The sequence below is a fragment of the Lynx canadensis genome, chromosome E3, assembly GCF_007474595.2.
Source record: "Lynx canadensis isolate LIC74 chromosome E3, mLynCan4.pri.v2, whole genome shotgun sequence".
Lineage (NCBI taxonomy): Eukaryota > Metazoa > Chordata > Mammalia > Carnivora > Felidae > Lynx > Lynx canadensis.
In genome coordinates this window covers 3,283,990-3,304,536 of record NC_044318.1, presented here as the reverse complement: position 1 = coordinate 3,304,536, position 20,547 = coordinate 3,283,990, and the positions used below count along the sequence as shown (strand labels likewise).

The following is a 20,547-nucleotide window of genomic DNA, read 5'->3' as shown; positions in this document are numbered from 1 at the left end:
CAGAAACTTGTTCTGTCACAGCTCTGGGGGGGCACGGTCCAAATTCAAGGGGTCGGCAGGCCTGAGCTCCCTCTGAAGCCTTCCTGCCTCGCTAGCTCGTGCTGTTCACTAGCAGTCCTCAGCTTGTAGACGCATCACTCCGATCCGGGTGGTCACACGGGCGCCTCCTCCGTGTCACCGTCTCCACGTGGTGTTCTCTCTGACAAGGACGCCAGTCGTACTGGCTTACGGGCCCGCCCCCCTCAGAATGACCTCATCTGGACTCATGACATCCGCAATCACCCTGGTTCCAGATGAGGTCATGAGCTTGAGGCGCTGGGGTGGCGGCGGGAGGTCAGAACACCGACATATCTTTCCGGGGAACGCGATTCAACCTACGGCCCTCTGTGAGCCACCCCTCTGCCGACAGAGGCCGCGCCCACTTACTCCACCACCACCCCTCCCGCCCATCACCCATCCTGCTCTGGACTTCAGTGTCCCTAAGACCAGGGCCGTCAGGACCTGAGAGCAGCTGCCACACCCTTAGAAGGAGAGCTAGCAGCCCGTGTCCCGCGGACACGTGATGTACGGGGCTGCCGGGGAGACGCCCTCTGCGCAGGAATCCTGGGGCTCACCACACCGAGGCTCCCGGCGTACCCTCCCGGGAAAACCTCGAGCCTGGCGGGCGCGCCAGCACGGGTCCCCGGGCCACCTCGTGGTGGGGGCTGCGTGGCGATGCAAACGTGGGCCAGGGAAGGGATGCCAGCCTGGGTGTGTCTGCTGCCCTGAGGGCGGCCCTTTGCCGGGGCCTCGTTCCACCCGCCTGCGGGCCGTGGTACCACTCATTATCGCTCTGCCTCCTGCAGGCTGGACAACAACCAGTTCCAGGACCCCGTGATGGAGCTGCTGGGCAGCGTGCTGAGCGGGAAGGACTGTCGCATTCAGAGGATCAGGTAACGCTCACCCGGGAGACCCCACCCGGGGTGCCTACCTGTCGCCTGGGGTCCAGGGCTATTTTCCCGTCCTCCTCTCTGCTCAATCGGCCAGAGGCGCTTGCAAGGAGAGGTGCCTTGGAAACACGTGGCTGCTTGTTTCTGCCCCTTCCGGAAAGTTCCAGAGGCTCAGGTCCCTCACCTGTAAGAAGAGGGAAGGGATATGGTGAGGGTCAGGTGCTCTGGTGGACATGGGAGCATTTCCGCAGATACTCAACGTTCCGAAGTACTGCGAGGCACAATGTTCTCTAAGCTCCTCTCAATGTTTGCCCTCAAAACAGTATTACAGGCACAGGATTGGCTCTTGAAATTAAATCAGAAATTTTTTAATTTAAAATTTGGATTTAAATTTGAACTTTTATTTAAACGAGTACAAAAAAATAAAATTTAAACATTGAATCTTTAATGGTGTGATGAGACACAAGTCTGTGTGCTGACGGCAAAATAGAGTTTCGTGCTTGTGAAATCTCCTGTGATCACATTTCCAAGTCTCAGTAACACTGAGGAGTGGGCTTGTGACCTGGGGGTGGTTAGAACTAGGGAGAGGAGTCTGGAGAACAGGGTCCAGAGAGGAATTCTTCATCCTCACTTAAGCCTCCCTCTGGGTTCAGGAATAATCTCTGAGAAAACAAACACAAACACGGAGTGAGTCAGGAGCCAAAAGAAGTCACGGAAGACAGTGGCGAGCGGTGGGCTGTGTGTGACCCTGTACAGTCAACTCTGTGCCAAAGGAGTGTAAACATGGGGTTAAAACGTATCTGTGAGTCTGGGGTCTCCGGGACCCCCCCCAAAGGTTTAATGATTCACTAGAAGGACTCACAGAACCCAGAAGAGCTGTTGTACCTGCACTTGTGGCTCAGGACATCAAAAGGATACGGATTTAAATGTGCAGAGGGAAGGGTGCATGAGGCGGGCCCCAGAGAGACAGGGGCAAGCTTTCAGTTGTCCTTCCGCTGTGGTGGTGCAGACAGGGCCCGCCTCCCCAGCCACCACGCGCAACAGCACACTTGAAGCGTTCCAACCAGGGAGGCGCACCCGGGCTTGGGTCCAGACATTTTACTGGAGGTGGGTCATGGGAAGCCCCTCCGGAGGTAGGGACGTCAGGCTGCCACTGCACGGCCCAAGGGCCCCAGGTAAACACAGACAGACTTATCAGGCAGGACATTCCAAGCGTTCAGAGGTCACCTCTCCGGAACTGGGGGCAAGGTTAACCCTTTCCTGCACATTCCCCCTTCCGGTTGTTGAAGCAGCTTCAGTGGGTTAACTCAAGGCAAGCGGTGAGGACGGGCCAGGCACAGAGGAAGCACTGGATGAGGGCCGGCTATTAGCAGGATCCCCTTGGGCTAGCAGCCAGAGATAGAAATGCAATCCCTCTGAAAGAAACACAGTAACGTTAATTAATTTCATTAATATTCTTCCTTCACGGGAGCCTTCAGCAAAATAGTCAGCTTCCAGAGTTTTGCATAAAGGAGTCTGGATAACGCTCAGAAAATATTCTGCACAAAAGCCAGAATTTCTTCTAAGGCCACGTGCTCTTCTTCCCCTCTCTGTAGTTGGTCCTCAGGGGCCACATCCCGTTTGAAAAGGCACCCTTCAGAAAACACACGCGGCTCATGAGATATTATTTAAAAACTCTTACAAAAGTCCTGGGCGGAGAGGGGACAGAGGTTCCAGGACTCGAGGACGGTTATGTAGAGGGCGGTCTGGATGAATGACCTTCAAACTCTACGCAACAGAATCCCTTTTAAAAGTGGCCTATCAGCCAGAATGCCCACAAAAGACGGGCACCCGGGAGCTTCTGGACAGAAAGAGGAGACGTGGAGGCCCAGAGCCCAGGCACGTGGTGCCCCCTCAGCCTCCGGGACTCCTAAAGCTGTTCTGAGGAACACGGGTTTTTGCTTTTTGTTGTCTTTTTTTGTTTTCAATGTTTATTTTTCCGAGAGACAGACAGATTGCAAGTGGGGGAGGGGCAGAGAGAGGGGGAGACCCAGAATCCGAAGCAGGTGCCAGGCTCTGAGCTGTCAGCACAGAGCCTGATGCGGGGCTCAGATTCATGAACCGTGAGATCATGACTTGAGCCAAAGTCAAGACACTTAACCGACTGAGCCACCCAGGCGCCCTGTTTGTTTTACTTTGAAGTTAATTCTATAGTTAGGACCATTTTCCTTCCCTGTGCTAGAGAAGGACAGGGGCCAGTGGTGAGCTAGTACTATGAATGCAGCCACAGTTCATGAGAGCAGGTTTTTAAAGTTTTAGGAACTTTTGCCAGCTGGGACTGCTTGAAATCGGCCGTGGTGAGAGTATTTACACCATGCAAATCGGCCAATGCTACAAATCAGTATTGTTGTACTTTTCCGGCACACTGCTGCCGGGGATCTTTGTGGGAAACTTCTGTAACTGCCCATGCTCTTTGCTGCCCTGTTTGCATAGAAGCTGTCGAACTGGATTCTGGCCAGACTTTGCCTTGGGCATCTTTGCCAGCGTGAGGGTCTGTCCCCTGCACTCTGGCCTTACCTTACTTGGCTCAGAGGCTTTCCTGGCCTGGGCGATTCTGCTCCAGGGCTCACGTCATCTCCACCTGCGTCCAGGCCCTCATGATGCTGGTGAAACCGGGAGGTTTGCATCACAAGCCTGGTGTCGAGGAAGAGGCCACGACAGTTGTAGACCTGCAATAACCACTCTTCTCCTTCTCCTTGGGCAGCTTGGCTGAGAACCAGATCAGTAACAAAGGGGCCAAAGCTCTGGCCAGATCCCTCCTGGTCAACAGAAGTCTGACCGCTCTGGAGTAAGTAGGACACCAGAGGCCAACGTTCTACCACTGGGACAGGGAAAGCTTGTCAGCCATCTTGTGAAGTCCCCCAGACCACACTGTCCCCTCGGTCGGTTGGAAGGACAGCAGAGTGAGCAAATTCCTGGCTCCTCGTCAGTTGTGGGGATCAGCCCAGGGAGGCACCAGAATTTTGGCCCTGAAGCTGGTATGATTCTCCTCTCCATACTTGGCCCAAGCCACGTCCATCAGATCCTGCTCCAACCCCCCCCGCCGCCCCCGCCGCCCCCCATCACATGGGGCCATACTGGGGAATTCCTTACTTGTTCACCTGAATAAGGATCTCCACAAAACACGAGATCTTAAACCCCGTTATTTTCAAAGAGCGTAGATTTAAAGGTCAGTGTAACTTCTTTCTTTCCTCCCTGGGAATTGGATAAAAGAAAACGGTTCTTTCTCTCTCTTCTTCCCGCCAGCCTCCGCAGTAACTCCATCGGACCTCAAGGGGCCAAGGCTCTGGCAGATGCTCTGAAGATTAACCGCACTCTGGCCTTTCTGAGGTACGTGCCATCTGCTCCACATCCCGATATAACCAGCAGAGGGCCCACAAAACCCTCTCCCAGGTGCCAACCATGGAGTGGGAGATGATTCAAAATGGCAGGCATGCTATACTGGCTCCTGTCTAGGTGGATGCCACATGATCTCGTATCTCTACAAGTTTCAGGTTTCAGTTCTTCTGTGCTCATTGTCCTTGTGTGTACAGCCTAATCCAGGGATAGAGGAAAAGGAGGATGCGGTTGTATAGAGGTGGAAAAGCAAAATAATCTATGAGGAAAACCTCTTGTCTTCCATCGAATGGGAAATCCAAGGCCATGGTGTCAGGATGTTTCCCTGAGGTGTTTTCCGGGACGCTGAAAGTGCCATTCTCTAGAATGTTCCTATGGTTTGCTGTGCTCCTTTTAGGATTTGTCATATGTGGTTGTATCCATCCTTAGTTGAGTGTGTACTGCTATTTGTTTCTTCATTTATGTATTTTTATTGGGGTGAAATTCACCACTTTAAAGTATACATTTCAGTGTCAGTACGTTCACAGTTGTTCCTTCATCACCTCTATGTAGTTCCACAATATTTTCACCACCTGAAAAGAAGACTGTATTCTTTATCAATCACCTCCCATTCTCCCCTCCCCCCAGTCCCTGGAAACCACCAATCTGCTTTCTGTCTCTATGTTTACCATGGAATCATACAATAAGACCTCTTGTGTCTGGCTTCCTTCACTTAGCATATTGCTTTGAAGGCTCATCCACATTGTGGCACATGTCAGTGCTTCATTCCTTTTTCTGGTTAAATAACATTCCGCTTTATGAACAGACCCCAACGTACCCATTTGTCAGCTCACGGACATTTGGGTTGTTTCCACCTTTTGGCTCTTGTGGATAATGCTGCTGTACACATTCATGTGCAAGCATTTGAGTACCTGTTCTCCATTCTTTTGGGTAAATACCTACCAGTGAAACTTCTCAGTAACTCTATGTTGGACCTTTTGAGGAAGCGCCGGACTGTTTTCCACAAGGTCCGCACCATTTTACATTCCCACCAGCAATGGGTGAGGGTTCCGATATTTCCACATCCTTGTTAACATTTGGAGGCTGTGGCTTTTAGCTGTAATTAAGACTACGGACGGGGCGCCTGGGTGGCGCAGTCGGTTAAGCGTCCGACTTCAGCCAGGTCACGATCTCGCGGTCCGTGAGTTCGAGCCCCGCGTCGGGCTCTGGGCTGATGGCTCAGAGCCTGGAGCCTGTTTCCGATTCTGTGTCTCCCTCTCTCTCTGCCCCTCCCCCGTTCATGCTCTGTCTCTCTCTGTCCCAAAAATAAATAAACGTTGAAAAAAAAAATTAAAAAAAAAAAAAAAAAGACTACGGACAACCTAGCTATCGTCATCCAGATAATATGCGCACCCTGTCCCCAGCCAGCAGACAAATGCTTAGAGACTCAGAGGGAATCCTTATGATTCCCTGGGAGAAACCAACTGTTCCCAAATCCTGTGTGGTGGGCAGCAAGGGCACGTAGTGGTCAGCTGCTACCCCCACCCCCTGGGCCTTGGTAACACTGTGGTAGGGGTCTAGGCCACCATTGGGCCCTCTCTTGTGCCATTGGTGATGTACCTCTTCCTTGCCTCCACAGCCTCCAGAACAATGCCATCAGGGATAACGGTGCCAGGTTTGTGGCTGAGGCCTTGGCCGCCAACCGGACCCTCTCTGTGCTACAGTAAGTGGACGTGCTGGCCAGCAGAGATACCCCCCCTTCTCCCCTCCTCCAAGGGCCTGTTTCCTGCAAGGAAGGATGATTGGGGAGACGGCCTGAGACTTCCGGGCCCATCTAGATGACCCCTGGAAATCTTGATGTCCACTCTTCCACAGAACAGGTATTGGGGAAATAATTAAAAATAAAGCCTCCTGCCAATGCAGAAAATCCTCTCTGCAAAGGTAGAAAAGAATGAAACAGTTGCATTATTTGAAGAATCAACCAGATTGCACTGCACATCATTGGCAATCCAGCAGCGAGCTGGCCAGGACAGAAAGAAATCTCACCCTTTTCTACAGCCAAGCAGATACAACCCACGGCACGTGTGTTCTCAAGATAACTTGTCCTCAAGTAAGAGGACTGGACAGCACCGTCTGTCACCCACAGTGTTTCCTCAGTTTGCCTGGTGGTTAAGGTAGTCAGCTGTTCAATGATTGCCTTTACCCAAAGGAAACGCCAGGCTCCTCGTGCCATTATGACAAGCAGACAATTACAACTTGGAGTGGTGCTACCTTCCTGGATGCGCTCCTTTCAGAGACGTGGTTCTGAGGTCCCTTGGGGGCCATCACTCTGGCAAAAGGCTTATTTAGCTTTTAAAAGGATTTATACGCTTCTCAAAGGGACAGATTTACAATCCCAAGTTTTCTCAAAGAAATGCTCTGAGGGAAAGGATCCCTTTTGGAACCAGGGAAAATTCCCTTTAGTTGAGACTGTATCTGGCCTTACACAGGACAGGTCCTGCCCTGCCTGCCCTTCTGGGATGCGCACAGAGGTTCTCTTGTAGCATCTCCCTCCTCCAGATTTAGTATGAAGGGAAGTAGCTTTCGGAGAAGAGCGGAAACGGAGGGTCTGCCCTAGGCAGGACTGCAGGGGTGGGAGGTAGGCTGCGGGCTGGTCGAGAGGGAGGACGACTGTTGAGTGTTGGGAGGGTTGCCTGGGCAAGGAGCCCAGCTGTCCTTGCCTCTGACCCCCCACACAACAGTGTCAATCTGCTGGCATCGTTTCGGCAATGATGCACAGACTGTTCCTAGAGCCCCCTCTGCCCACCCGGTGGGGAGAGCACCTGAGTCGTCTCTGAGCTCTCGCCCTTCCCCCAGACTGTCCCCAGAGTGGGAATGGCTGTGGCCAGCTTTGCTGAGGGACCCCTCCCCTCTCCCACAGCCTGCAGAAGAATACCATCGGGCCTCTGGGAGCCCAGCAGACGGCAGATGCCCTGAAGCAGAACAGGAGTCTGAAGGAGCTCATGTGAGAAATGCGGAAGGGCTACATTTGTATCCTCAGTGACCGGCACAGAGCCCAGCCCATCACAAATATTTGTGAGCATGGGGATGGATGGATGGATGATGGATGGATGAACGGATGGATGGATAGACGTGTGGGTACTTCACATGAAGTATCACAAAACCTCTCACCAAACAGTTGGCCCTGCCCCTGCTAGGGAGTCCAGACGTACTTTGCTAGGTTGATCTCTTACAGGCAGTTGGGAGTCACCTGCAGAGGCCACCAACCAGACTCAAGAACAGACTGTGCCCTGGGCACCCTTAAGACAACAGAGAGAGCACTGCCCTGGAGGGCTTCCTGGACCCTGATCCCCGGGGCCCACCCGCCAGGCTGCTCCAGAAAACCAGCCCACCCTTATCTTATCTCTTGCAGATTCTCCAGTAACAGCATTGGTGATAAAGGTGCCGAGGCCCTGGCTAAGGCCCTGAAGGTGAACCAGGGCCTGGAGAGCCTGGAGTGAGTCTGCCTGACCACACTCAGGAGTGGCCGTGGGCAGTGGGTGACATCCCTGGGGGGGTGACAGATGGGTCTAGGCGTCCCATCTAGAAGGTGGGCAGGTCCCGGAAGAGGGCTGTCAGTCAGGGCCACCACCCGGCCGGGATCCAGCCAACCGCCAACCCTGGGCACACTGTGATCTCGGTCTCTCTCCACGCCTACCTCACTGTTCCGCCCCACCCACCAGCTCCATTTCCCTGGACAGCAGAGGTTGGTGTTGGTTCTGGAGTTTCCAGAGTCACAAGCACCAAGTCCCCCTAGGCTGGCACTGGCGACTAAAGAGGGTTGCAGCTGCAGCAGCCTTGGTGGGGGCTGGGGGAGCTCAGCGCTGCTCCCACCCTGGCTGCAGACACAACGCAAACCCCTTCTCTGGGCCATTTGGAGCCACTCAAATCAAGGCAGAGTCTAAACTTTGGGGGCTGGTCACACTAGAGCCACCTGCCCTGACCTAGCAGGGTCTGGAACAGGTGGGGGATGGGGACAGGAAGGAGGGATGATGAGAAGAACACCCAGGGTCCCCCAACTCTGTTGAGCCCTACACCTTCAGTCCCCAAGCTGGAACAGTGGCTCCCTGGGGGTCCGGGACAACCGTCCCAAGCGCTGCCCCGTCCTGTTTGCAGCCTGCAGAGCAATTCCATCAGTGACGCAGGTGTGGCGGCGCTGATGGGGGCCCTCTGCACCAACCAGACCCTCATCAGCCTCAAGTAAGTCCCGCCTTCCCTCTCCGGCCGGGGTGTCCCTTTGGTCAAGGGGTCTGAAGGGCCTTTGGGACTTGGGAGGAAAGGCTGGGGCTGGGAAGGCCACTCCTCCCTCTGTGGGTCCGTTAGGAAGACATCTGTGGTTGGGCAGCTGGGTCCCGGAGCCTGTGGCATCCCACCCGCTCTGGAGGGCAGGGGACAGCAGGGGACAGCCGGGGTCCTCAGCTGGCCGGTTCTGCTGCTCCCTCTGCTACACGAGCTTGTGAGGCAGCCGAGCATGCTCGCCTGCCCCCGTCCCCTCACCTGAGGGCCCATCAACCGATCCGCTCCCTCCTGGGTGGCCCCACTGTCGGCAGTCCCACAGGGAGATGCTTGGCCGGCCGGGGAGCCCTGCCTGTCGGAGGCCCTTCGCACCCGATCGCTCAGGACGCCCAGGTCACCCCTGAGGTTCCTTGGGTTTGAGAAGCCTGAGTGCCAGAGGTCGTGTCCCCCAAGTCCCCACGTATCTGGTCAGCAGTTCAGGGTCTTCTCTCTCCCCAGCCTGCGAGAAAACTCCATCAGCTCAGAGGGAGCCCGGGACCTGGCTCAAGCTCTCTGCAGCAACAGCACCCTGAAAAATCTGGAGTACGTGAGTCGGGGGTGGGGTGTGCTTCCTACGGCCCCTTCAGGCCCAGGGTGACAGGGGGCTGCAGACCCTCGTCGCCTTGTCATTTTACAGGCTGGAGGGGGACCCGGTTGGGGAGGGGAACCAGGAGACCTGGCCTCTGGGGGCAGCCCCTCCACTCTCATGTGATAAGTAACCTGCAGATGAGGTTCGTGGGGACGCTGCCTGCCCCCGTGCCCCACTCCCCGTGGTGACGTGAGGGGGGCCAGATCTTCAGGGCGGCGCAGTACAGGGATCAGGAGTGAGTCCTCCAGGGGGGATGATCTGTCCCGGGACCCTGTCCCTGTGGCTGTCAGGAAGGCACGTGCTTGGCACACACCAGCGCTCAATCAACACGAGCTAGGTGGGTCCTCGGGGAGGAGGGGGCCTGGATTCCCAGGTGAGCAAGGACGGGGGCTCCACGCCAGCAGGCTCCTGCTTACTCGCCGCTGATCCCTTCCTCCCAGCCTGACAGCCAACCTCCTCCACGACCAGGGCGCCCAGGCCATCGCGCTGGCAGTGAGAGAAAACCGGGCCCTCACATCCCTCCAGTGAGTCTACGGTGCCCCCCACCCCTCCCTGTCCCCTCTGCAACGCTGCGGGGCCATCATACCCACTGGCATCGGGCTCCCCCACAACACGGACTCGGGGGCTTCCAGTAGGCTGCGCCCTGCCCCCCTCCAGCACCCCCCCCCCCACTCCCTGGGGCTGATCCACTGAGAGGCCAAAGGTGGGAGGTGGGCGCCCACCTCACGCCTCCAAGTGCCACAAGCCTCATGCAGGGGCCATTTGGAGTCTTCATTTGAGCCCGTCCCTGTGCCCACCCCTAACCAGAGAGTGCTGACTGACCCCTTGGGACTAGACCCGAGGCGGGGTGCAGGAGTTGTGTCCACCAGTGGCCAGGACCCCGTCCTACAAGCACTCCTTCCCTGCCGTCAGACTCTCGTGGGAGGAGTCCCCTCTTTCTGCACCTTCCAGAGCCTCCCGGGCTCTGCTCTGGCCCACGCGGTCACACGTGTCTGTGTCTGCCCAGCCTGCAGTGGAACTTCATCCAGGCCGGTGCGGCCAAGGCCCTGGGACAAGCACTACAACTCAACCGGAGCCTGACCGGCCTCGAGTGAGTGGGGCCTCGGCAGGGGCGGCGGGAAGGGCAGGGCGGCAAGGAAATCTGAAATCTCGGGGTCCACCAGGCACAAGGCTTGGCTCGTGCCAAAGGCCCTCAGCACACAGCCTCCTCTGCCCTAAGGCCAGCGGGCATGTTTCTGTTCTTAGCTGTTTTGTTGTTTTTTAAACGGCTTTGTTGATATGTAATCCCCCTACCACAAAAATCTACCCAGATAAAGCGTACAATTCGCTGGCTTCTAGTATATTCACAGAGTTGTGCGACCATCCCCACAATTGTAGACCATTTCCCTTAAACAAACCTTAAACAAACCCCCACACTCATCAGCGGTCACCCCCCATTGCCCCCGTGCCCCAGCCCCTGGAAACCACACGTCTGCTTTCTGTCTCTACGGAGTTACCTGTACTGGACACTTCACGTACGTGGGACTGAACAGCGTGTGACCTCTTGCCACCAAGGTCTTTCGTTCGGTATCAGGTTTCCAAGGTTCACCCAGGTTGCAGCAGGAATCAGGGCTTCATTCCTTTCTGTGGCTGAATCCTATTCCGCTGTGCAGATTGACATGCCATTTATCCCCTCATCTGTCGAGGAACATCTGGGTGGTTTGGACAGTTTGGCTCTCGTAACGCTGCTGTGAACGTTCGTGTACAAGCTTCTGCCTGGACATACGCTTTCATTTCTCTTGGGCACATGAGCGAGTGGAGCCGCGGAGTTGAATGGGAACCCTGTCTCTAACCCTCTGAGTCTCGCCTGCTTTGGACCAGGCCCATGGCTTCTCCCTTGGCATTCAGGATAGCCCATTTCTGGCTGGTTCTTCTGTCTCACTGACATCCTGGGGCTCCTCAGGGATCTGTTCTAGGCCATCTTGTCTCGAACGAGCTCTCTATTCCAGAAGCTGTCCTCTCGCACACTCCTGGACTTCAAAGTCCCGGTGCCCCCGCGTCTAGACCCCTCTCTCCTGAGCCGCAGACCCACGTAATCACTGCCCACGCTGACTCCCCACGAGTCTGTTCTCAGCTCTGCCTCACGAACGGGCCCGGCCAACCCGGCCTGCAAGCTAGAAACATCGTCTCTGTTCTCGCTTCCCACTTGCGACTCTCCTCCCAAGGCCCGTCTCCCTCTACCCTCGCGGCCACCGTCAGGCCACCAGCTCCACTCACCCTGCGTCCCCGTAGCAGCCTCCACATCCAGTCCATCCGCTCACACTGCTGGCCAAACATCTTTCCAAAATGTGTATCTGTCCCCGTCCTGAGATGCTTCAATGGCTGCCCAGTGCCTGCAGAGTGAAACCCACCCCTCGGTGTGGCTTCTAACAAAGGCCCCAAAGGCCTGCTTCCGACATTTCACACGCCAGCCACTTCATGCCATTTCTTTGGGTTCCGTGGATGTGCCAGGCCCCCTCCCCCAACTCTCATCCTGCAGGTTTCAGTTCAGACCTATTTCTCCCGGTGGCCTCCGTGACCACACGGGGGCAGGAGACCCCACGGGCTCCTCCGTCCCCCCAGCACGTGGCCCACGGTGCCGGCTCGTTCAGTCACAACTGCCCACCTGAGACAGGATCAGGCCAGGGCACCACACGCACTAACACGTCTGCTAAAATCGCGAATGCAAACTGCTCCCTTCAACACCCCAATGCCCACCCGACGTAAACTCTCCATCATTTACTGCGCTAGGAACTGACTTTACTCCAATGTGGAAGGGAAGGAAAAAAAAAAAAGAAAAAAGATGTAAAACCCTGATGAGCAAGAATGGTCAGGGACTAAGGGCTTCGACTGAATTCTCTGGCTGGCACGCCCATTTTTTTGTCCTCACCCTTAAGCGTATTTCCACGCATCCCTTTTCTTGTTTGCTTCTGATGATCCAGGTTCATAGAGACCCCAGAGCCCTCTGCATGTTAATTAGGAGGCCGCGGGGTCGGTTATCCCCTCGGCAACCCTGGGAGTCTAGTCTGCGGTGTGCGTGGTCTGAATGAAAACTAGAAGGTCCAAGTTCAGGACGTCATGCTGGAGTGCCACTAGCCCCGTGCCCTGTGAGCCCGGGGGTCACGCTCTGTGTTCAGTTTGCAGGAGAACGCCATCGGGGACGAGGGCGCCTCCGCACTGGCCAGCGCACTAAAGGCCAACACGGCCCTCACCGCTCTCTAGTAAGTGTTGACGTGCACGGCCGCCCAGGCATCCGGCCCTGAGCCCTGCTTTCATACCAAACATCAGTGTTGCTTCCCAGCCAAGAAGGTGTTAAATTTTCCTAATGTTAGCAATTGGGACAAAGTAAGAAGCAGGGGTTCAGGGAGTGTTTTTCCTCAAACCCTCCAGGGAACCTCCTCTCCTTCCCGTACCCGTAGCATCCCGATCTCTGTCCTCGGCATCAGGGGAAGCCGGAGGCGCGGCGCTCTCTAGACGGATCACGGGCCAACAGTTTTCAGCGCTATGTTGTCACTTGCAGCCCTCAGTCCAGGGGTGGAGAAGGAAGGACAAGGATGCACAGAAGCTGGGCCAGGCGGGGTGCAGGCCGGAGCGCCCCAGCCTGTCCGCACTGACCCCATCTCTTCTGCATAGTCTGCAGGTGGCCTCCATTGGTGCCCGGGGGGCCCAGGCGCTAGGGGATGCCCTGGCTGTGAACAGGACCTTGGAGATTCTCGAGTGAGTATTCCAGTCTCTGGTTGCTGTCTCTTACCCAAACGAACCAAGCTGTTGATTCAAAATGAAGATACAGAAGGGAAAAAATGTCAATTTACATGGAAAGTCACAAACCACTTAAATATCGTCACTGAGATGAAGCTTTCCCCAGCTTCCCCGCTGCCACCTCACACCTCTTCCCTGGGAGTCACCGCTGTGGCTCCTGCTCTCCTCGGTCTTGCCCGGGCTGCGCACATCCTGAGGTCCTCTGTAGGGGTCCTTGGCCACTGACCTTGGTCTAGGAGTAGATCCAAACCCCGGGCGGGGGCAGGGGCGACTTAAGCTCAGTGGGGGTCTCAGGCATGTCCCAGTCATTCCTGCTCTTGTGGTCCTGTGACGCTGAGCATGTGGGGACCGCTGGAGGAAGTGTCTCCTCTCTCACCTCAGCCCCACTCTCCTTCCCTTGGGATGGAGGGCGAGGGCTCCAACGAACCACCCAGGTTGGGCCAGCTTCACCCCTCCTGGTGCGTCCTGCTCCCCAGAGCCGATCTCTGTTTTGGGCCGGGGAGTCAGGAAGGAGGAACCGCCCCCCGTGGTTGCTGCGTCCCTGCTGCCTCTACCCAGTGGCCCGTGCTCGTCTGAGGAGGTACTGTTTACACCCCACAACTGTCACTGTGCTTTAGGCTTCGTATCTTTCCTGACAGCTTAAGAGGAAACGCCATCGGGGTGGCCGGAGCCAAAGCCCTGGCAAATGCTCTGAAGGTCAACTCAAGTCTCCGAAGACTCAAGTGAGTGGTTGCAGAGACCTACCTCCGCCCTGGCACAGCAGACTTCTCTGCTGGAACCTCCCCACGTAATGAGACGCTCTTGACTTCCTCTGTAAGCCGCTTCCCTCTGACTAGAAATAGCACTAGAGTCCACGTTGCAGATGAGTTTGTTCATTCTATCTAGCTTATGTCAGAGGTAAGCCATTCAATGCCTGCGTTTTTGGTCTTCCATCCTCCATGGCGCTCGGACGGGACCACCTGGCTACCGGTAGACACTGGTCTCAGGGGTAAAGGCCACCTTGCTCTTGCTGGGGCACCTGTGATCGATGCGGCGCTGCTTCCCGGCGCGTGTTCTGTCCCGAATGGCTCACGATGGTGTCTGCATCTTTTCTCTGCCTAGTCTTCAAGAGAATTCCTTGGGGATGGATGGGGCGATATGCGTTGCCACGGCACTCTCTGGGAACCATGGCCTCCAGCACATCAAGTGAGTGGGGCTCGGCCCTTCCCTGCCATTCTGGCCCCCGCCCCCCCCCCCCCCGCAGGCTCACGGCTCCCAGGTCAGGCCCTGCCTTCAGCCCAATTCCTGGAGCTGGCAGACTCCCAGGTCTCTCAGCGGCTCTGCGGGGCAGCCCGGTATAAGAGGGAGCCATTCTGGGCCTTCCCCATAGGAGGGATCCTGGAAGCTTGGTCTTGCCTGGAGTTCTGCATTTCGTGTAGTGACTGTCTGCTCTTTACTAAAGGGACTTGCAGGCCTCTGGCCCTTGAGCCCCTCTCTCAAGCCGGGTCCGAATCCTTCTCTTCCAGCCTCCAGGGAAATCACATTGGGGAGTCTGGCGCCAGGATGATCTCGGAGGCTATCAAGACCAACGCTCCTTCGTGCACTGTTGAAATGTGAGCGCAAACGTGCCTGGTGGATCAGGCGAGAGAACACAGAAGCAACTGGAAGCTTTTGAACAAAAACTCCCCGTCCAAGGCCCGTCCCTGTGGTCTGGGAACGATGCTGACCTGCACAAAAGCTGGTCTCCTGCAAGAAGCAGGAGGGATGCTGCCAAAGGGGTTGGGAGCACCTCTCCCGGCCCGGGTTTCGACCAGGCAGGGGTGACGCAGATTCCCTGCTGTGGCACAGAGGAGGGAAGGTGTCTGCCACGGGACGCAGGGACATAGGCCTTAAAACCCAGGCGGTGAGAAGCGGGCGTGAGCTTCTTCATACCCCGAGGTCTTCACGCGCCCCTTTTGTTTTCATTGTCTTTTTCCACTGGTTAAAATCATCCCCTCACTCTAAAGTGAGCTGTCACCTTCAAGCCTATGCAGAGTATCCGTTTGGCACGGGTGACAGAAGGGACCTTCCTTTTCTCAAGAAGAACAGAAGGTTTTAGGAGTATGATCCTCAGAGATACACGGAAAAACTGTGAGAATTGTTTTGAAGAGAAATTAAGGCTTTGAGTTATAAAATTCCGGACACAGAGACTAAGCTCTCCAAGGTTTTTGCCGTCTTTGATCCGTTACCAAATCTCTCAAAGGCAAGGATTACGTCCGACACACGTTATGTGGGGTCTGGCACACTGGTCGTCAATAGCGTGTTACATGTTGACGCCTCAATGTTATTCTACAGCCGGCTTCCCAGACCGCTGCTGCGCCTGCAGCGTCCCCATGAAGGCGACATCAGGCTTCCCAGACCCCTGCTGTGCCTCTCGTGTCCCCATGCAGGCGAGCAAGCTGAGTTCCATGTGGCACAAATTCCCTCAGGGGTTGGTTGGTCTGTGATGAAAGGAAAAAGTTCCCAAGTGGACACCACAGTTCTCACCAACTAAAAAACCAAGGAAAATGCTTATCAAGATTTTACAGTTTGAACACGAATCGATGTTGTTCTCAATGTTCCCTTAAAAATGAGTATTCGGGCAAGAATCCTCAACGTACGCTAAAACCATGGGTGACAGCCTATCGAGGAAGAAGCTATCCACCCCAAAGGGATACTTACAAAGGAGAATTATCAAAATATCACCCCACATGGGGCATTTACAAAGGGGAAAAAGATATCTTTAAAGATGGAAAATTTGGCAAATGCTTTCTTAACAACGTGGTCAAACTTACCATCAGCACGAATGGGAGAAATTGCCATCACGTGCTCCTGATGGGAGGTGCTGACGACACATCGCCGATGCAGTATTCTCACCAAAAATATGGATTTGACTCTAATCGGGAAGGAGCAGTCAGACAAAATCCAAATCGAGAGGCATTCTGCAAAAAACAATAGCCTGACCTCTTCAAAAATATCAATGTCATGAAAAATACAAAAGGCCGGGGACTGTCTTAAATTGTAGATTAAACAGACATGACAACTTAACGCAGGATCTCTGACTGGATCCTCGACTGCAGAGAAACAATCAGCTGTAAAGAAAAGTATTTGGAAATGGGAGACATTTGAATATGGGTCTTGGGTAGTATTTATTTGGATTACTGGGTTTTGAAAGTTATTTTTGCTACATATAGAACTTCAGAATGGTTTTTGGCCCTTAGTACTCTCAAGGTGTGGCCATGCTGTCTTCCGGTTTGCGCAGCTTCTGGCTGAGTGGAGAACTCGACAGAAAAAAAGATGTGGTAGCCAAATGCCGGAGAAAGCCGTGCCCTGCAGGAACCTAGCCACCAAAGAAACCTCAGGGGCCAAAGCAGCGGAGAAAAATCGTGCTCTCCAGGGACTCCGGGAGCAAGCCACCTCCCTAGCAGCCTACTGACAAGGCTCTATATGTCGCCAGCCAGCAAAGGAGAGAGATTTACAAGGAATAGCTCTGTTATCACAGAGCAGACCAAACGGTGAACTGGAGCGAGGCAACAAACCCATAAACAGCACGGTGGGACTTGTCTTTTTCTTTTTCATTTTGAACAGTTTCTACTGCTGTGTCTTCAGGGTCAGTATGTGCTCTTCTGTGGCGCCTCATCTGCTCTCAATCCCAATTTTTGTTTTTGTTTCTTTAATCTTCCCAAGTTTGAGATTTTCTTTAGGCCTTATCTCTTCTTAATATGCTCCTGCCTCCCTCTGCCATCTCAATATAGGGAGTACAGTTAAATGTCTGAATGTCCTTTCCTACTAATTCTGTCATCTGTCATTTGAGTATGGGGGGGGGGAGTATGGGGGGGGCATTCCTTGGTCTCTTTCTAGATTCTTATTATGCCTGGTAAGTTTTGATTGGACACCAGACACGGGGAATTTTATCTTGTTTCGTACAGACTATTTTTAAAAAAAAATTTTTTTTTCAACGTTTTTATTTATTTTTGGGACAGAGAGAGACAGAGCATGAACGGGGGAGGGGCAGAGAGAGAGGGAGACACAGAATCGGAAACAGCCTCCAGACTCCGAGCCATCAGCCCAGAGCCTGACGCGGGGCTCGAACTCACGGACCGCGAGATGGTGACCTGGCTGAAGTCGGACGCTTAACCGACTGCGCCACCCAGGCGCCCCATCGTACAGACTATTTTTATATGCCTTCCGATTCTTGAGCTTAATTCTGGAACACATTACTTAGAAACAGCTGCATCCTGGGGCGCCTGGGTGACTCAGTCAGTTAAGTGTCCAACTCTTGATTTCGGCTCAGGTCGTGATCTCACGGTTGGTGGGATGGAGCCCTGGGTCAGGCTCTGTGCTGATGGCAGGGAGCCTGCTTGGGATTCTCTCTCTCTCTCTCTCTCTCTCTCTCTCTCTCTCCCTCCCTCCCTCCCTCCCTCCCTCCCTCCCTCTCCCTCTCTGCTCCTCCCCTCCTCACACTCTCTCTCAAAATAAATAAATAAACAACGGAAACCAATTTGACAATAAACTTCATATATTGAAAATAAATAAATAAATAAACATAAAAAAAGGAAGAAAGAAAGAAACAGCTGGATCCTTTCAAAGCTTCCTGCTTTCAGCTTTGTTGGCCAGGACCAGCCACCCTTAAGTTCAGGGCCACTGTGGCCCAACTTGTGAGGCAATGTCTCAGTATTCTGGGTGCTCTACCTGATGCCCAAGTCAGAAAACTGTTCTGGAGCCTTATCTACAACGGATGCTCTAGACATCCAGGTGTAAAAGATCGTGCAATCCATCTCAGCCTTCGCACTCCTAACGGGAGCATCAGCCCAAGTGCGCCTGATGTTTCCAATACACAATATGGATTTAAGCAGGACTCCTAACGAAGACTTTGCTTCATCAGTTATGCACACTCTCTCTTATAGAGTCAACCCTTCCCATTCCACAAACCAGTTCCCTCCAGCTAAAAAAACCCCTCGTTTTCCTCTCAAAACACAACACAAAGCTTCCTCTGCCCCCCCAAAATGTTCTTGGCCACACTCTTCTCCCCTGGCTGGGCCCTCTCTTTTCACGTGGGACCCCCCCCCTTGCAGAACATTCATCAACATTCCCCGTGTTGGCTTCGCATTCTGACCTCTCTTCGACCCATCGCGTGCCGACTGCTCCCGGCTGAGGTCGCCACAGATTTCCTAAGTGCCAATGTGGCCCGTTGTGACTCCGGCCCGTTGAGGAGGAGGATTTAGCTTGCTCACCCCTCCCTTCTGTGGAAATTCTCCCTGCCTTGGCTTCCCTCACACAACCTTCCAGCCCTCCTACCTTCTCGTCACTCTTCTTCAACAGTCTTTGGAAAATAAAACATATTTCCCCCGAATTATTAAGGCAAAATACAGTCACTTTAGAACATTTAGCAAATACCTTCCCAGTCTCTCTTCCTGGCTCCTTGTGGCCTTTGCCTCCGAGACACAGCATTTCTCAGGCTTCCAACCTAGGCTCTCTTCCCACCCCACGTGTTCTCCCCCGAGCAATCTGAGGAAAATGATCTTCAAACCCCAGTCTCCAGCCCTTACCCTTTTCCTGTCTGTAGATTTACCTTTTCCGAAATTCATTTCATCAAAACAACACAATACACGTAGTTTAAAAAGCCAAAAATGACCAGGCTTATAACGGAAAACAGCAGCCTTCTGTCTTGTTCCTCCCCTTCCTGTACATTCCCACTCCCAAAACTACATACCCTACATACACTGTTTCTTGCTTTATCATCTTCGAGGTTATCTAGTGACCTCTACATGGGAAATGGCACTTGGATGTACGTCAGCTTATATTCCCACTCTGTTTCTCCTTCTTTCCGACGGAGTTAGAGCATGGTTTTTGTTTACATCGTCAGTGTCCGTCTTTTAACTTTATTACCATTGATCACTCCTGCGCCATTTTCTCCTATTGACTTTATCGTTCTTAGAATGAACGGTGCATCTTTTTTAAAAACTCCATTTTCTGTGTCACTATGGCTTAATTCTTTCCGATTCGCCCAAGAGAAGTGTACAATCAGAATACCGTTTCACAGACACACTGGTTTTTCCATCAGTTTCGTTTTCCCCTCACGACATCCCTGCTTGAGCTCTCCCTCCTCCTCTTCCACTCACATCCTCATTGCAAGGACTTTTGTTCCGCGCAGTTTGAGTTCTCTTGCAATTCAACCAGTCCCGGATTCCAGCACCTCGGAGTCTCCCGGGCCGGTCTAACCACTGTGATACTTATGTGGTGTGTTGCTAACTTCAGCCAAACCCACTTCCTTTCAGACATTCGGCACGACACGATGTTACAGTTTAAAATGCGAATGAAAGAGCGCTCGCAGGTATTCTGCCTGGCCCAGCCGAAACAGCAAGTTCTTCAGACCTCCCAGTGTGAGAAGTCCTTGGACTTGGTTCTTGATGGCTACCACCAAAAAAAATTAACTACTTAAAAACTTCCTTGACATTGTCAGTCAATACACATCTGGAAAGCATTTTAAGAGGTCCTTTAGTTACACGGCTAAAAACAAAGAACTATTGGCAATGATCTAAATGAGGGTTTTTCATTGACCTAATCAGACAATCTTCTTTGGGGCCCGAGTCTGTTCTGACGCTTGGCCCAAAACAAAAGACACGAGGTCATCAAGCTCTTGTACATATCTGACTCCTGGATCTGTTACAGTGACAGACACACACTGGTAACTACGATCAGGTACTTGAAGCTCCTTTGCTGACAGAAGCTGCCCAAGGAAGGAAGTGCCACTCCATGGGGAGACTGTGCAATAGCTAACCAAGGGATGAGGGACCACGAAGGAAGAGGTGAAATAATAAACCGCACACGGCACTGGAGCCTCTATTGGAGGAGGGGTTACCTGCAGCTTGGGTCAGGCTCCCCTGTTAATGCCCATGAGAAGAAAGAATCACGTAAGGAAGGGGCGCCTGGGGGCTCAGTCGGTTAAGGGTCTGTCTCTTGATTTTGGCTCAGGTCATGATCTCACGCTTCATGAGTTCTAGCCCTGTGCTGGGCTCTGAGGTGACAGCGCAGAGACTGCTTGGGATTCTCTCCCTCCCTCTCTCTCTCTGCCCCTCCCCGGCTTGTTCTTTCTCTCTCAAAAATAAATACATACACATTTTTTAAAAAAAGAAGAAAGCATCACAAAAGGAAAAGAGAAATACATTTTTTGGTTTTTTGTTTTTTGTTTTTTGTTTTTTTTTCCAAAAGATAAGTCAGGTCAGAGTCAGGGAAACCAAAATGAGAACATCCAGGACGATGCAGTGGAAGGCAGGGCTCTGCGGGGGTTAGCACAGCGCCCACACACCCCATTCCCTGTGAGTGCGTCATTTCAAAGAGGGCACATCTCCATCACTGCCGAATTAACCGAATGCCGTTTTAAAACAGGAGTAATCTCTTGGGAATGCAAGCTGGTGCAGCCACCGTGGAAAACAGTATGGAGGTTCCTCAAAAAACTAAAAATAGAACTACCCTACGACCCAGCAGTGGCACTACCAGGTATTTACGCAAGGGATACAGATAGGCTGTTTCGAAGGGGCATACGCACCCCATTGTTTACAGCAGCACTATCAACAACAGCCAAAT

General features: G+C 53.5%; 1 protein-coding gene across 6 annotated transcripts in view; it reads left to right on the top strand.

The window, feature by feature from the left end:
- The window catches only part of NLRC3 (NLR family CARD domain containing 3), a 28,658-nt gene extending 12,147 nt beyond the window's left edge, over nucleotides 1–16,511 (top strand). For 2 of the 6 annotated variants that reach the window (XM_030300630.1, XM_030300631.1), the window contains 15 exons: nucleotides 846–932; nucleotides 3,673–3,756; nucleotides 4,215–4,298; nucleotides 5,923–6,006; nucleotides 7,204–7,287; nucleotides 7,696–7,779; nucleotides 8,439–8,522; nucleotides 9,057–9,140; nucleotides 9,627–9,710; nucleotides 10,193–10,276; nucleotides 12,342–12,425; nucleotides 12,838–12,921; nucleotides 13,602–13,685; nucleotides 14,065–14,148; nucleotides 14,469–16,511. In XM_030300630.1, the coding sequence (XP_030156490.1) occupies nucleotides 846–932; nucleotides 3,673–3,756; nucleotides 4,215–4,298; nucleotides 5,923–6,006; nucleotides 7,204–7,287; nucleotides 7,696–7,779; nucleotides 8,439–8,522; nucleotides 9,057–9,140; nucleotides 9,627–9,710; nucleotides 10,193–10,276; nucleotides 12,342–12,425; nucleotides 12,838–12,921; nucleotides 13,602–13,685; nucleotides 14,065–14,148; nucleotides 14,469–14,559 (1,270 nt within the window). In that variant the 3' untranslated portion in view covers nucleotides 14,560–16,511. The other 4 variants (XM_030300632.1, XM_030300633.1, XM_030300634.1 and 1 more) reach the window with 4 other exon arrangements.
- The last annotated feature ends 4,036 nt before the right edge of the window (nucleotides 16,512–20,547 follow it).